The sequence below is a fragment of the Chiloscyllium plagiosum genome, unplaced genomic scaffold, assembly GCF_037043375.1.
Source record: "Chiloscyllium plagiosum isolate Xiang-an unplaced genomic scaffold, Cpla_swu_hap1 HiC_scaffold_23, whole genome shotgun sequence".
NCBI lineage: Eukaryota > Metazoa > Chordata > Chondrichthyes > Orectolobiformes > Hemiscylliidae > Chiloscyllium > Chiloscyllium plagiosum.
The window spans coordinates 345,827-363,536 of record NW_028270161.1 but is presented as its reverse complement, the minus strand read 5'-3'; the positions used below and the strand labels follow the sequence as shown (position 1 = coordinate 363,536).

Below are 17,710 nucleotides of genomic sequence, written 5' to 3'. Positions count from 1 at the left end.
TTAAATGTTTGGGTTTCTTTGGCTTCGTGATGTCATTTCCTATGGCGATGTCATTTCCTGTTCTTTTTCTCAAGGGGTGATAAGTCGGGTCCAAGTCAATGTGTTTGTTGATCAACAAGAAAAAGAACAGGAAATGTCATCACCATAGGAAATGGCATCACCACAGGAAATGACATCACCAACCCAAAGAAACCCAAACATATAAATAGAAAGCAGGAATCATCAGCAATGCTTCATCCGGAGGCTCACTGAAGATGTTGCCTAGCATGGTGACCAAACTTCTGAAAATGAACCTTCCAGCTCAGTGAGAAAACCTACATCCAGAACCACAACTTGAGCTACAGATCTTCTCAAAACTTGCTAATTCTAAATTATTCATCATTCCAATTCATAATACTATGCCTTTCCTTTTGGAGATTATAAAGAGAGATCCAATATTTGGAGAGCCTCAATTTACATTCTTATTTATGATGACAAAGGAGCAGCCCTCCAAATGTTAAATACACTTGTTGGACTATAACATATATTTTGGAGTCTTAGGCCACAGAAACAGACCTTTGGGCAAACCAGTCCATGCCGAACATAATCCCAAGCTAAACTAGCCCCATCTACCCACTCTTGGCCCATATCCCTCCAAATCTTTCCTATTCATGTTCTTATCCAAATATCTTTTAAGCTCTTTAATATCATTGAACCAGAAGCAGATTGTAATTTTGAAAAACCTTTCAAGTCCAGATATTTACAATATTTCACTGTTGCATGTTAATTAGTAAACTTTATTTAAACAATGTACTTACCTTTTTTTGAAAATAAAATAATGTCATTGTATCTTTTAATGGTAAGTACTCCAGTGGAAGATATGGATTGTTTGAAAGACATTTCCTAACTCCAGCAGAGTCAAAAATCAAAGAAGTTACAAGTATTTGCCTGAAGTGTCAGAAACACAGGATCATTATAGATAGACATATTTAATGGTCTAACGTGAAACTATCCAATCTTTCAGGAAGTTAATTGGATATTATTTAGTGAAATATTTATTAAGAGTCACTGGTTTAGGTTCCTCTATGCCATATCACCAATCATTTTCGTTAAAAATGATTACACATTCTTGCCACTGTTCAATTTATAAATAGGGATGATTTATGTTGGAAATTAAATAGCCTTTTTGGACATGTTCAATTTGATAGTAATTGGTGGTCAAATGTTGTTTCCAAAGAGGAAACCATATTAAAGTGAAAAAGATGAAATACCAATTGTTGGATATTTTGATATAAAATTTTTGCTGCAAATTTAAATTTTCTGCAAAGTTGTTTCGAAATTCAAACAATGAACCGTGGTTGCTGAAGATCTAAAACAAAAACAGAACTTGCTGAAAAAACTCAGCAGGTTTGACAGCATCTGTGGAGAGAATGCAGAGTTAGTGTTTTGAGTCCAGTGACCCTTCTTTAGAACTGATTGTAGTTAGGGAAAGGGGATATTTACGCTGATTACAGGAGTGGAGGGAAAAGGAATGAGTGACTTAGTGGAGATGGAGCTTTTTCTCCTCTTTCTTGGTTTTGTTTGTGCCAATCCATTCACTCCTTTCTCCCCTCTACACCCGTCATCAACATAAATACTATCTTTCTCCCCTCTACACCCGTCATCAACATAAATACTATCTTTCTCCCCTCTACACCCGTCATCAACATAAATACTATCTTTTCCTTTGCTACTATCAGTTCCAAAGAAGAATCACTGGACTCAAACTATTAACTCTGTTTCTTTCTCCACAGATGCAACCGAACCTGCTGAGTTTGTCCAGCACTTTATGTCTTTGTTATGGTTGGTCTGCTGTCCTTATAGCATGGTGTCTTATTGACTTTATGAAGTTTTATGTAATTGTTGAAGTTGTAAATTAATGTGGTTAATATTACCCTCATATTTTACTCAATAATTTATCCTCCCAAACAGGAAAAAGAGGAAGAAAAGTCAGATTCATCAGCAATTCAGCAGCAGAGAAGTCCCCAGGGTCTGAGTGACACAGGCTATTCCTCGGATGGCATATCCAGTTCACTCGGTGAAATTCCAACCCTCCTTCAAAGTGAAGATAAAGATTTGCTCAAAGAACCGGCTCGGAAAGATTCCATTTCTCAGGAAAGTAGCCCTTCAAGTCCATCAGATCTTGCCAAGCTGGAAAGTACTGTTCTTTCAATCTTAGAAGCTCAGGCAAATACAGTACATCATGAGAAGTCAGGCCAACATAAAGATCCTTATGGACCTTATTCTGATCATGAAAGAGAGCGACACAGACCAAGAACCTTATCAATTACACCAGAGTCTTATAGCTCAGATGAAGAAGATCTTGAAGATATTCAGGAAGAAGACGAGGAAGCTTTGGAAGATCATGATCATGAAGATAAAATAGCTCGTCAAGACTACAACGAAAGTTACGGGTCTCAGGGTGATGAAGCAATAAGAAGGCAACGATATGATTCTCTTGAAGACAGTAGTGAAAGTGAGCACTCACCTTGTCCTCATAGGCAGAGGAAAGTTAGTATTGGATCATCAAGCAGTGATAGCCAAGGATCTGGTGATGAAGAAGACTTTATTCGAAAACAAATTATTGAGATGAGTGCAGAAGAAGATGCATCAGGTTCTGAAGAAGATGAATATATCAGGACTCAGTTGAAAGAGATAAGTGGAAAAGGACGTCTGGAGAGTAAAGGGCCAACTGTTAAGCACAAACGTCTTTCAAAGCGAAGTAGTGCCAGTCATGATGATGATCCAGGGAGGCGCCATTCATGGCATGATGTAGATGATGATGACGATGATGAAGAAGTATATGATGAGAGTCCTGAGGCTAAATACAGAGAGACTAAAAGTCAAGACAATGAAGATTTGTCTCTCTCAGCTGGTGGAGGTCTTAGACGTTTTAAAACAATAGATTTGAACAGTACTATTACAAATAAATATGTAGAAGATGGTTCTGAAATCAAAAATGATGGATTATACTATGAAGAAGAACCAGAGCTAGAGATGGAAAGCTTAACTGACTCACCAGAAGATAGATCAAGAGGTGAAGGCTCATCTAGTCTGCATGCCACATCCAGTTTTACACCTGGTACTTCACCTACATCAGTATCATCATTGGATGAAGACAGTGACAGTAGTCCAAGTCACAAGAAGATGCTTGGAGAGAGTAAACAGCAAAGAAAGGCAAGACACAGATCACCTGGTCCTCTGTTGCCTACTATTGAAGACTCTTCTGAAGAAGAAGAGTTGCGGGAGGAAGAAGAACTTCTGCGAGAACAAGAGAAGCAACGAGAGTTAGAACAGCAACAAAGAAAGAGTTCAACAAAGAAATCAAAAAAAGATAAAGATGAGCTAAGAGCTCAGAGAAGACGTGAACGTCCGAAAACCCCTCCTAGTAATCTGTCACCAATTGAAGATGCTTCACCAACAGAAGAGTTGCGACAAGCAGCAGAAATGGAGGAGTTACATCGCTCTTCATGTTCTGAATATTCCCCCAGCATTGAATCTGAGCCAGAAGGTTTTGAGATACATCCAGAAAAAATTATAGAGGTACAGAAAGTTTATAAATTGCCAACATCAGTGTCACTATATTCTCCTACAGATGAGAATGCAGGTAGCACTATGCACGAAGTTGGTGCTATTAATCAGAGGTCTTTGAAAAGTGCAGAAGAAGCATATGAAGAGATGATGCAGAAAGCAAAATTACTTAAGAATCAAAAAGAACCTGATGATGTATTTGACAAGGAACCTTTATATGGGGGAATGTTAATCGAAGATTATATCTATGAGTCTCTAGTTGAAGATAAGTACAATGAAACAATGGATAACCGTTTTCTTAACACCGGACTGGAGACCAGCACTGGTTTGGTACAAGGATCTGAAAAGAAATTAAGAAGTCCAGATGAAATTTATGAAGAAATAATGCAGAAAAACACTAATGTCGATGATGCACAATGTCTTCATTACAGGCAACCTCTAGGTATAAACCTCCATCCACAGGATTTGCCTTCCTCTGTTCCTTTTGCAAAAGAAACATTTGTTGCATTTCCATTAGATACCAGTGAAGTTTCCACAAAGATTGAGAAGCAGTTATTAGATGCTGATGCTGCTTATGAGGAGCTTATGAAACGACAAAGTGCATTGCTGACTCCTGGCACCAGTCCAACTCAGCCAAGTTCACCTGACTCCATGTCTGCTGAGTCAGAGGCAACTAGCGACTCTTCACTAACAAGTACAGCTGCTTCAAATGTGGTGCAAGACAAACCGTTAACCTCAATGCCACTTTCTGGAACAAAGCCAGTTCAAATTTCATCAATAAATGGCATGACGCATGCCATTCCTGATGTCAAAATTACTCAGCACTTTTCCATAGAAGATGACGTTGATGTAGAATATGGAGAACAATACTATATAGATAACAGGGGGATATCATATGAAACTGCTCAAATAGTAGAACAGAGCAAACCAGGGACGACAGCCAGCAATACGGCATCAACATCAACTGTAACATCCAAGGCTTTTCCTGTTGCCTCTACTGTCACCACAACTATCAGTTCTCCAGTTTGTTCCACTGGGTCGGTCGGTGGATCAAGGACAACAGATTTTGTTGTCCTTAGTATAACCACAAGTGAAGACAATTACACTTCAGCACCAACACCCAGATCTACTGTTAAGACTACAGTGACTCCATTAACCTCCACAACAGGAGGAATGTCCCAAGTGCATCCCACTTCAACCACCAGTTCTTCTGGGTTATCAGCTGGATCTGGCCACGTACTGATCTCAGTGCCTCCTAATCTAGACAGTTCGGATGTTCTCACTTCCACAGCAGTGACTTCAGCGGTGCTGGAAACTAGCCAGCTTTTAAATAAGCAATCTTCTCTGGATAGTATTTCAGATAAAACTATCACTTCAGTGTCAGTGACTGCAGCCTCAGTGCAGGTTGCTGTTTGTGGATTCTCAGGGATGACAGACCCAACATCAGTAGTTACATTGCCTGTTTCATTACCAGGAAAAGTGAAAATTGCAACCACATCAAGTCCAGCATCAGGGTTCTCTGTCTCAACAACACTTACCCATTCTGTGACCATCACTCCTTCACAAGCACAAATTACAACCAAGGATCCTTCTCTTCCTTCTGAAAGGTGCTCACCCTTCATTAGATCATCAGCACATTTTCCCACTCATTCACCATTCCCTCTACCACCACCACCACCCCCTCCTCCTCCTTTACCTCCTCCAGCTTTTTCAAAGTCAGTTACCATCCCAAAGAAAAGATCCACAACTGATGTATCAATCTGTAAAGTAAATACTTTAGATCAGAGAAGTGTAACAGCAACTGGGAAAATATTTCATCCAATGCCACCTCCTGTCCCTCCAAAGCCAGCCTCAATTCCATCAGCATTAGTTTTTACCACAAGACCAACAGATGGAATACGGCCCGCAATTCCACCAAAGCCATCACTTCCTCATCTTCCTATTTCTGTACATAGACCAAGTGAATCACAACACAAACCTTTAAACTCAAATACAACTTTGTCTTTGAACCTGACTTCGCCAGGAGATTTCAAGTTGATCTCCCCTACATCTCCTATCTCACCACATTCAAATAAATCTTCTCCAAAGTTAACAATGCATTCACAAGCTACATATGTAGTAATCACTCTGCCATCTGAACCCGGTACTCCTACAGAACCTATCACCTGCCAAGCATCGTCCATCCAATCATCAGTGTCCTCTTCAAAAGGTCTACCACCGGCCATGTCCTTGGCTCACTTTACCAAATCTTTGGAAACTCAGAAAATAATTGAAAAGGGAAAAACAGAAACAGTTTATTTTTACCAGAGTTTGGCACAGGGTGTTGTATCAACAGTGGAACATGAAATGACAACAGAAGTCCCACAGCCACCAGCTTCAATGCTGTCTGATAAAATACCAGGTAGGGGCACAGTTAGTGTCGCTATTACCATACCTCCTGAAAGAAAATATTTTGAGCTTCCACAATTTCCAGAAAATGGGAGAACACTAGAGCACATGGCACAGTTCACTACTGATGTAATTGACCTTCGTACTTTGTCAAATTTAGACGTAGATATGACCGACAATGGGATGGATTTGTCTACTTTCTCTGTAGATGGAGGAAGACATGCTTTAGTCATTGATTCTAGTGGCTTACGTCATATTAGTACGATTCAGCCTGCCATTGTGAATCTAAGTAAAACTGAATCAGGTGAACAAATTTCAGTTTCAACACTGGCAATATCTACAGGAAGTATGACTGTAGTTACCTGTACAGGTAGCGCCACTTTCACTGCAACCACTGACACTTTGGAAGGGCCCGTGGACCTTGGCCATTCCGTTTCTATACCAATTCCGCTAACGACCAAGGTTGATCAAGCAACATACAATGCTGCTCGTTGTCAGTCCCCAGCCACAGACACAATAGAAGTTCCAATCAACCTGACCTACAGTACTGCTGCTTCCATTTCTGGCTGGTCTAGCAATAAACCAGTGACGAAAGCTCCTGGTAGCACAACAAATGGATGGACAGATGTGGAATCAACCGAAGTTGAAGCAGTTGATTTAAGTACCACAAAACCCCATCGAATGATGGTGTCAGTGGATGAATTAACAACTGGAATTGTTACTACAATTGTAGAAGAGGAAGATAAGCCTGTGGATCTTACTGCAGGAAGACGCAATGTTTGCTGTGATATGGTTTACAAATTTCCATTTGGTCGCAGCTGTTCATCATTGACACAGCAACCTGCTTCCACCCTCCCTGAAGATCGTTATGGGTACAGAGATGATCATTATTCATATGGCCATGGTGCAACCCATGGTTACAGAGGATTTGGGAGCATGAAACCTTCCATGTCTGACACCAACTTGGCTGAAGCTGGTCTGTTTCTATACAAAAGCAAGCATAGTTTTGACTATTGCAGTAGTAGCACTGATGCAGCAGTGGATCTTACTGCAGGAAAACTGACAACAGGTCAGTATCAAACAGCAACAGATCTTTCCTTAAAATTCAGACAGCATGGGTACCCTCAACTCATACTAAGCTAATCTCTTTTTGTTGCATCATTTCTGAATCTTATCATTTTTACTTTGATACAAAACTTAAGCATGTGAAAATGGAATGCAATTTACTTGTTGATTGTTATCTTTGCACACAGCTGCTTGCATGTACTGCATGTTTCTTTTCAGCATTATTTTTTGCTTCATGTGTAATGGCACTATTGATGATGGTGAAGACTTGCATGCAAACTTTGCTTTAAGCATCTGGATGGAATGCCAATGATTATCCCAACAAATCAATTTGATTATCTAGGAATGAGCTCTGTTTATTACACTATAATTACAGGTGAATTAATGGACTATTCTGCAGTTTGTACTCAGCCTCAAGATCACCTCAACAAGGGAACATTGAGTTACCCAGAGACCCGTCAAGTGATTACAGACTCTGGCATGTCACAGTATTCTCAAGCAAGAGTAACACCAACTATTGGAAGCCACTACGGCATGCAAAGTGTTTTACGTTCTTCTGGTGGTGTTGTATATTCTTCTGTAGCAACTCCAATTCCATCCACCTTTGCAATTACTACTCAGCCAGGTTCAATATTCAGCACTTCTCTTAGTCTCCATAGTAGTGATACAATGCCTTCACTATCAGCATTGCAGCACGTTCAGCCAGTGTCCAGGTCTTCCAGTTACTTGACAACAGCTGATACAGGAAGAGAGATGGGTCTTGGGGCTTCTCAAGGTTTGGATACATCTGGGCTTATGTCTAACCTGACAACAATTTCAGCAACATACCACGACACATCATCTGAAGTCAATTTTATACAGACTGAAACCGATTACACACAGAAACACAGTATTGAACCTGTAGCAGTGTCCAAGCTCTCACCAATGACTTCACCTGTATCTGAGGAAAATAAACATTTGTTAATAGAAAGAGAAATGTTGGAGTTTGAGAAGATGAAGCAGATACGTTTAGCTGAGGAGCTGGAACGGGAACGACATGAGATCCAGATATTTCGAGAACAAGAAAAGCTTATTGTTCAGCGAGAACTTCAGGAATTGCAAACAATGAAGCAACAACTCCTGTATCAGCAAGAGGAAGAGCGGCAAGCTCAGTTTATTATACAGCAAGAGACAATAGCCCAGCAACAGATGCAGCTTGAACAAATACAGCAACTACAACAACAACTACAGCAGCAACTTGAGGAACAAAAGATTCGACAAATATATCAGTACACATATGATCCTTCTGGTTCAAGCGCACCTCAGACAACAACAGATCAAGCAATCATAGAATCCCAGTACACAACAGCTGAAAATGGTCAGTTCTGGCATGCTCAGGATATTAATACAACAGCTCCAGCCATGATGGGCCAGGAACCACAGCCATGGTATACAGCTCAGTCAGAAGGCATCCCTCAGCATTTGCCACAACCTTGCATGCTAAGCTCAGTGTCAGAAATGTCTTTGAAAGACATTGATGCTAGAGAGGGAAGAGTACTGAGAAAGAGGAGCTCCATGCCCAGATTGGGAGGACAATATAGTGATGATATTGATGGAAAAATGCAGGATCTAAGATCATACAAAAAGATAGTTGACAGTGGAGTCCAAACTGATGATGAGGAAGGGACAGAAAGATGCTACACTAGTAGAAGAAGGAGAACTAAGAAGAGTGTGGATAGCAGTGTTCAGACTGATGATGAAGATAATCAGGAGGACTGGGACATTCCCTCCAGAAGACGAAAGTCTCGTATTGGGAAATATGCTGATGGTGGAGCAGAGATGGAGAAAGCAAAACGGCCACATTTTGCAAAACTCTCTAATATTGCTATGCAGACTGTAGCTGAGATTTCTGTTCAAACTGAACCTGAGGGAATCATAAGAACACCTTCCATAAGGGCTCAAGTTGAATCGAAAATAGAAATTGTAAAGCACATTTCAGCTCCAGAGAAAACATACAAAGGTGAAAGTTTAGGTTGTCAGACTGAAACAGATTCAGATGGACAAAGCCCCCAGTACCTGACTCATAAGGTCATTACAGTTGTATCTCCACAAAAAACTGATAAAAAGCGTCCAACACCATTAGAGATTGGGTATTCAAATCACCTTCGAGCGGATTCTGCCTTCCAAGTTGTTCCATCCCCACCGAAATCTCCAAAAGTTTTGTACTCACCAATCTCACCAATGACCCCAAGCAAAGAGACAGCATTTGTGCCCTATGAGAAATCCCCTTCAGTTGACAAAAACTCACAGAAACTAATGGCTCTTGAACCACCAAAACATCAGCCTCTAAGTCCTCGAACTATCAAAGTGATTCAGCGATCCATGTCTGATCCAAAACCACTGAGTCCCACAGCAGAAGAAAACTCTAGGTTACACTTCCAGTATAATGACAGCTACTTGGTAAGCATTCTCCCACCTAATTGTTTCTGATTGTCTGTAGCATCAAACATTGCTTTGTATGCAAAATCTGCGGTGAATCCACGTAGTGCTCTGTGCGCCTGTAACATTGGCATCTCATAACACAACTAACAATTCCAGTTAGTATGGCTAACTGCCTATTGCATATATGTATACATATATAAATATGTATAGAAACCGAATGGAATTTTTGTCAGTTTTTTTCCTTAATTACTCAGTTTGTAGTACAACTTTGACTTTATGCAGGTTTCAACAAGGGAATTGAAAATTTAATCATAGATGAAATTTCAAGGGGTGCAGCCATTTAAGTGTAAATGCTGGTATGAAAGGCCAAACTTTGCAGCTGTTCAATCGGTTCAAAATACTTTTTAACTTTTCGGTAAGCATTGGCAATGTTGAAGGTTAGATGGAGGAACTGTTACTAATCTTTGCCAAAAATTATTGTCTTTGAAAAGTATCTGATGAATGGGTCAATCAGGAGGTAGTAGTGTTTGCAATAAATCTGAAGCACCAAACATAAGGGTTCAAGTGCCGTTGCAATCTTGTAGCTTGAATATTGCCACCATTGCCACAGTTATTGAAACCACTGTAGCAGCAATGAGTTTATCTGGAACACTGACAGCCTGTCTCACTGTCATTATCCTGAGGGTACCATTGACCAGAGTATTGCCACCATTGCCACAGTTATTGAAACCGCTGTAGCCATGATGCTGTACTAGCAGTGAGTGTATCTGGAGCACTTGTCATTATCCTGAGGGCTACCATTAACCAGAAATTGAGCTGCACACACCAAATAAATGTAGTGGCTACAAAAGCAGATCAGAGAGTAGAAATTTTGCTGCAAGCAACTGGCCTCCTGACTTCCCAAATCCTATCCCACCATCTACAAAGCACCCATCAGGAGTGTGATGGAATACTCCCCACTTTCATGGATAGGTGCAGCTCCAAAAGCACTCAAGAAGCTTGACATCATCCAGGACAAAGCAACCTGTTGGATTGGCACTAAATCCACAAGCATCCACTCCCTCCGCTACCAACACTCAGGTGCAGCAGTGTGTATTATCTAAATGTGCACTGCAGATATTCACCAAAAATCCTTAAACAGCACCTTCCAAGCACTTAGCTACTTCAATCTAGAAAGACAAGAGCAGCAGATATACGGGAACATCATCACCTGCAAGTTCCCTTCCAAGCCACTACCATCCTGACTTGGAAATATATCTTAATTCTTTCAGTTTCACTGAGTCAAAATCCTAGAATTTCCTCCTCAAGGGCATTGTGGGTCAATCTACAGCAGCTGGACTACAGTGGTTCAAGAAGGCAGCTCACCATCACCTTCTCAAGGGGCAACTAGAGACGAGCAATAAGTGCTGGGCCCAGCCCATGATGTCCACATCCTGTGGCTAATTAAAAAGAGAAAATAATTAGAAAAAGTGAGTGGAGTTGTCATAGCGGTATCTGACAATTCAGCACAATGCAGAAAAACTCAAACTACCCTAAGTAGTTGCTGATGATATTTAACATATGTAAGATATTCTGATTTTTAAAAAAATCTTGAAAGAGATTGCTGTACAACAGAATTTTAGCATTTTTCAACATGATGCTCTGATTTGATTTTTTATTAATCATGAATTACTAAGTGATACAATTCATGTTCATGGAGTGTGCATATTCTAATGGAAAAGTAATTTCTTGCATCTGTCTGCATAATCCAATTGCAAAATGGAATCTATTTCCAGTAACTCATTTATATGCCTCAAGGGAAGCATTACTTTGCCATCTGACAATTAGTAAAGGAAACATGTTTTGTCTCATTTCCTTTCAAGATAGATATAATTCTGCTTGGTCTTGAATTTTGTCATATTTGTTCAGAATGAAGAATGGCATATTTTATATGCATTTTAATTAATGATAACACAAAATGTGTGCTTGCAAAAATAGAGCAATGAATCAATCATTGAATACACATAATGGTTGATATAATCAAAGTCAACAGAGTACATCTTTCATCTCAAACAAAATCCTATTTATTTTAAAAGATCTGGAGTTGATCAGATGAATCATTTCATGAAACCTGTAAGCTCTAATTGATGAATTATGAAGAGGGCTTTTAGAGTAATCTTCCTGAAATCCTGCAAGTATTTGTTTAAACATTTATTACAGCCAAAAGCATTCTCTTCCATTTGTGCCTTAAACCGTGAATTAGTTAGATGTGCAAGGTCTTATTTTTAACTTTTTTCTACAATTCACTTTGGAGAAGAGATGAGATAAAAACATATTTGAGGTGGGTGCTTTGTGGTTGGTGTAACTCAGTTGTGCTGACTCATCAAATAATGCAATAGGAGTTTGTGTCCATTATGTAGCATGTGCTGATTTCCTGCTCGTAGTCAGCCAATTGAAAAGAGACACTGCAGCATGTCTTCTCCATTGGAGGACAGTGCAGAGGCACAGAGCCTGAAACAAGGGAAAGGGAGGGGAACAGAAGATTGAAATAAAAAAAAACTTTATCATGTGTTACATTGTTTTGCCTTCAGTGGTAAGGTGCCTATATGTAAATTGTTATCCACATTGTGGTCTTATTTGTCTACTCAAATAATAAAGATCCATGTCTAAAGTAAACCATAAAGTTACAGCACAAATTTAATGTCAATAATTGTAAATTTACTTACACTTTAAACAGTTAGAAGTGTCTTAAAGTATTTCATTTCTCTTTAGTGGATGGAAGATCAGCAATAAGGTTTCAAACTGAGTTCAGATTGTTAAAGTTCAGACAATTTCAATTATTTATTATGACAGCCAATTAACGAGAGTGATTCATTCAAATGACAGCATCTGTAGTACACTGTTAGAATAAGACCAGTTAGGATCACTGTTCTGCAGATGATGGAACATAATCATGTCAGGTGAGTCTTTTACAAAGTAGCTGTTGTTATTTTATGATTTGGAGATGCCGGTGTTGGACTGGGGTGTAAAAAGTTAAAAGTCACACAACACCAGGTTATAGTCCAATAGGTTTAATTGGAAGCACTAGCTTTCGGAGCGCTGCTCCTTCATCAGGTGGTTGTCTAACCCTAACCCAACCACCTGATGAAGAAGCGTCACTCCGAAAGATAGTGCTTCCAATTAAACCTGTTGGACTATAACCTGGTGTTGTATGATTTTTAACGTTGTTATTTTAGACAGTATGCTCCATTATACTGCAGGATTTCATGGGGAAAAAGACAAGATTGATTATTATATGTTCTTGTCCTTTGTTCAGCAATGCAGAGCACAACAACCCGAGGTCTCATTTTGTCTGGAAAATGCATTTGTTATGCAAATCAGAACAAAAACAATTCTGTGTACTGTTCATTCTGCAAACTAAATAGTATCTGAACTGGAGGTTAATAATTGACCAGTGAGCAACACTTAAATCAATAACAATGTGGAGAGCAGGCAAATTGTTTTGCAATTACAGAGGCATCCAAATCATTTTGTATTTAAATAATAAATGATCTTTTTGCTTAGTGAAGTATTAGGAGACAAACAAGCAATGTTAATAAATGTGATCAATTTCTGGACATGATTTGTTATGTGCAATATTTACAATAATTGCTGCAAAGATGCAAATGGCAACATTTATTAGATTGTTGATAAACCCATACAGAGCCCATATTCTCTGACATCAGTCTTTGAATATATGTTTCTTATAATATATTTGGTGACAGCTCTGGATTAGGAGATTGTGAAATTTTCAGTTTGCAATTTAATTCTGACTGGATATGAATAAAACTGTGATCCAGATGTGCAGTCCTTGTCTCCCTGATAAAGGAAGGATGTTGTGAAACTTGAAAGGGTTCAAAAAACATTTACACGGATGTTACCAGGGTTGGAGGGTTTGAGCAAAAGAGAACAGCTGAATAGACTGGGTTATTTTCCCTGGAGCATTGGAGGCTGAGGGGTGACCTTATAGAGATTTATAAAATCATCTAGGAGAAAGTGAGGATTGCAGATGCTGGAGATCAGAGCTGAAAATTTGTTGCTGGAAAAGCGCAGCCGGTCAGGCAGCATCCAAGGAGCAGGAGAATCAACGTTTCGGGCTCCTGAAGAGAATTCCTGAAGAAGGGCTCATGCCTGAAACGTCGATTCTCCTGCTCCTTGGATGCTGCCTGACCTGCTGTGCTTTTCCAGCAACACATTTTCAGCAGTTTATAAAATCATGACAGGCATGGATAGGGTAAATAGACAAGGTCTTGTCCCTGGGATGGAGGAGTCCAGAACTAGAGGGCATACATTTAGGGTGAGAGGGGAAAGATTTACAAGGGACCAAAGGGGCAACTTTTTCACACAGAAGGTAGTGCATGTTTGGAATGAGCTGCCAGAGGAAGTGGTAAAGGCTGGTACAATTACAACATTTAAATAAGAATGGTTTAGAGGACATGGGCCAAATGCTGTCAAATGAGACTTGATTTATTTTGGATGTCTGGTCAGCATGGACAGGTTGGACCAAAGGGTCTGTTTCCATACTGTATAGCTCTATGAGTCTATGTAGAAGGGTTTTACAGAGAAACAATTGTCTGTGATGTTTTATCCCACAGTAACCACAGATTATAATGAATTATGATTAGTATAATGATACCGTAGTGGAATTAAGTAGTTTTATTTGTGTGAGTGAAAGATGGTGTGAATGTAAAACAGGCGTATGTAATTAAGGAGTAGATAGTTCAGAGGAAAAGGTCACTGTTGATGTACATTTTAATGCCCACTTAGAATGTCCTTCGATATAAGGTTAAGAAAAATGCAGTTATGTGGAAAGATTGGATAAGCTGGCGTTGTTCTTCTTGGAACAGAGAGGCTGCGGAGATTTGCTTGCGATATTTGAGGTTTTGAGGGTCTGGATGTAGTGAATATTTTCTTTGGCAGAGGGTCGGAGGGTTTAAATTGATTGGCAGAAAGATTAGGAAAGTATAATGTGTTACAGACACAACCATACACATCACAGTATACAATGCTTCCAAATTTCAAACTATCTATCAATTTAGCAACGGTGTCTTGTACACCAAGATCCAGGTTGTTGGCATATAACATAAAAAAAATGTTTTTGTGTTTCCTTTATTTTTGGACTCTGGCCTAAAAGAGGAAAATGCTATTTTAAACCAAGGAGACTGAAAAGAGGTGGCTGCAATCTTAAAAATCCTGTTTATGAGAACACGTTGTGAGTTGTGGACAATGTTGTGTTTTCCTGGAACAGTGATACAAAAGAAATCTCCACAGAGCCCATAGGTTCCGAACTGAAGGAAAACTGCTTGACTATAGCATCTTGATTGGCTCCTTGCTCCTTACCAGATGTCTATGAATTGTATGGGGCCAGGCAGCAGAGAGCCATCAACCTGCAAGGAGAGAGCATCAAACAATCTCTCTGGGTTGAATCTTACTTTTTTCAGTTAAGTGTGTGAGTCACATCAAAATTTTGGAGGGATTCTCACAGTGAGGCCTAATGAGATTTCTCATTGTGTCTTACCAAAGTCACCTCATTAAATTCCTACCCCACTCCTTTAGCATCCTGCACATCTGATCCCAGCCTCACCTTATCACATGCTATTCCGCGGACAACTCAGCACTCAGAAGATATCCATCGAAAGATCAGCAATCCTTGCACCCATGCCATCTTTGAAAGGTTGCTGTACACCCTACAAGTGTTGACAGTCCAGCATTGCCCCTCATTGACTTCGGAATGGCACAACACACACAAAGATGCACAGCCTCACAGCACATAGCTACCATGGCTGGCCCTCCCTCACGCATACAACCCATTTTCCCACCCTCTTGTCACTGGTTAAACTCCAGGCAACACAGTTTACATGTCCCCAGCTACATGCCATCTAAATACCCCCTAATGCATGGACATCTAGCCCCCAGTATCAATTGGAATCCTGCATCTTTTTATTGTCCAATAGGGAACATCACAGACAAGCCAGCAACTGGACAAATCCAGACATGAGCTTTTAATTGTAGACAGCAAAGGGGGACACTCCAATGGAGGCTGCAGTTTGTCTCCATGGTCCTGGTCACAACATGTGCACCAGCTTGGTAAAGATGTCACACCAGCTGAGTGACCAACATATTACAGCAACAAGGATGGTGAGCCCCATCCCATCCCAGACCCATCTCAATGAATTTCACTTTCCAGTACATTCATTACAGTCCATCTTTATCCTTACATGATGTAGTTTACCTTCCCGTCAACATCCACATCCAAATGACCGTGCACCACCATTTCCATTACCTCCAATGGGATGCCACAACCAGTCACATGTTTGCTTTTCCCACTCTTGTCAGCCTTTCCCAGTGTCCCTCTGGGTCACCCTGGTCCACGCTCCTCCTCCAACATCAGAAGGTATAACACCTGCCCATTGACCTCCTCCATCCTCGGTATCCAAGCCCCAACACACTTTGCAGGTGAAGCAGCGATTTACTTACATGTCACTCAATCTAACCTAAAGTATTTGCTGCTCACAGTGTGGTCTGTTTCTACATTGGGAAGACAAAGCATTGACTGGGCAACTGATTTGCCGAACATTTACGTTCCATCCATAAAAATGACCCTGCAGCTTCAAAGGTGTTCCCATGCCAGTATTTCTGTCTCAGGCTTGCTGCAGTATTCCTGCAAGCTCAGCATAAGCTGGAAAGACAGTTTCTCATTTTCCGCTTGAAAATCCTACAGCCTCCAGGACTCAACATAAAGTTCAATAAATTTAAGCCTGATTTTGTCTTTCAAGTTTTTTACTCATGCCCACACTCACTCCTGTTATATAATGGGTTGCTTTCAGCATTGCCTACTATTCTCCCCTGTTCTTAGCCTGCACCACCATGTATTCAGCTTCTCTTCTGTCCTGGCTTTCTATCAATAATATCCTTGTCTGCTTATCTCTTTCATATTTCTCTCATTCTAGACTTGGACTGTATCCAACCGCTTATCTTTCCCTAACCGCAAACCCATCTCTGGTCTGAGCTGACAGCATCAGAATCTTAGCAGTTGATCAAAGCCCCTCCCTTCATCCAACCCCCTCCAATTTCACCAGCTCTTCTCATGATAAAGTTTCCCTGAGCTTTCTTATTCAGAATTGGTCATCCCATGTCAATTGGCTAAATACATAAATGCAATCTGTGGCAGATCATTATAATTAATAAAACAAGCAGAAAGAGTTGTCATTGTGTTTAGAGGACATCAAATGCTGAATTACACCTTAATGAGGAAATCAAAGATGTATGCAATAAGGGAACATCTGTAATTACAGGTGATTGTGCAAACTAAATAAGTAACATTTTCATAGACGAGGAATTCCTGGAGTGTATGTGTAGAACCGCAGGAGATAGGTCAGGTCCTCAATGAATATTTCTCCTCTGTTTACCATAGAGAAAGACACGAAACGTTGAGAACTTGGGGCAGTTCATGGTCATATCTTGGGGATAGTCCATATCACAATAGAGAAAGTGTTGTATGTATTAGAACGTATGAAGGTGGATACATTTCCTGATCATAACCAGATATATCCAAGAACACTGCAAGAGGTTAGAAAAGAAATTGTGGGTTCCCAAGCTGATACTTTTGTATCATTGTCAGCCACGTGTGAGGTCCTGGAAGTCTGGAGGGTAGCGAATCTTGTGTCCTTATTCTGGAGGACTGCAAAGAAAAACCTGAGAGCTATTGACCAGAAAGCCAAATATTTGTGGTAGGTAAGTTACTTCAGAAGTTTCTGAGAGATAAGATATACATGCATTTGGAAAGACAGGGTTTGATTAGGAGTAGTCAGCATGACTTTGTGTGTGGAAGATCATGCCTCACAAATTTGTTAGAGTTCTTTGATGAAGTGGCCAGCAAGCTTGATGAGGGCACAGCGGTAGACGTGGTCTATATGGATTTCAGTAAGGCCTTTGATAAGGTTCCACATAGTAAGCTGCTCTGGAAGGTTAGATTGCATGGAATCTAGGGGGATCTGGTAAATTGGATACACAATTGGCTTGATGGTAGGAAGCAGAGAGTAATAGTGGCAGGATGTTTGTCGGACTGGAGGTCTGTGACTACTGGAATGTCTCAGGGGCTAGTGCTGGGCCCATTGCCGTTTGTTATCTACATCAATGATTTGGATGAGAATGTGCAGGCATGATTAGTAAATTTGCAGATGACCCTAAAATGGGTGGCATTGTGGACAGTGAAGAATGTTATCAGAGGAATAGAAAATATATTGGCTGACAGGAGACCAAGAATAGG

At 40.3% G+C, this 17,710-nt stretch overlaps 1 protein-coding gene across 15 annotated transcripts in view; it reads left to right on the top strand.

The window, feature by feature from the left end:
- Positions 1 to 17,710, top strand: part of LOC122561485 (protein piccolo) — a 650,955-nt gene that overhangs the window by 295,441 nt on the left and 337,804 nt on the right. For 14 of the 15 annotated variants that reach the window (XR_015761043.1, XM_087999304.1, XM_087999306.1 and 11 more), the window contains exons 5-6: positions 1,951 to 7,006; positions 7,379 to 9,441. Coding sequence is in view for 14 of the 15 variants with exons in the window: in XM_087999304.1 (XP_087855430.1) it covers positions 1,951 to 7,006; positions 7,379 to 9,441 (7,119 nt within the window). In the remaining variant the exon portion in view is untranslated. The remainder of the gene's footprint in view (positions 1 to 1,950; positions 7,007 to 7,378; positions 9,442 to 17,710) is intronic. The other variant, XM_087999305.1, reaches the window with a different exon arrangement.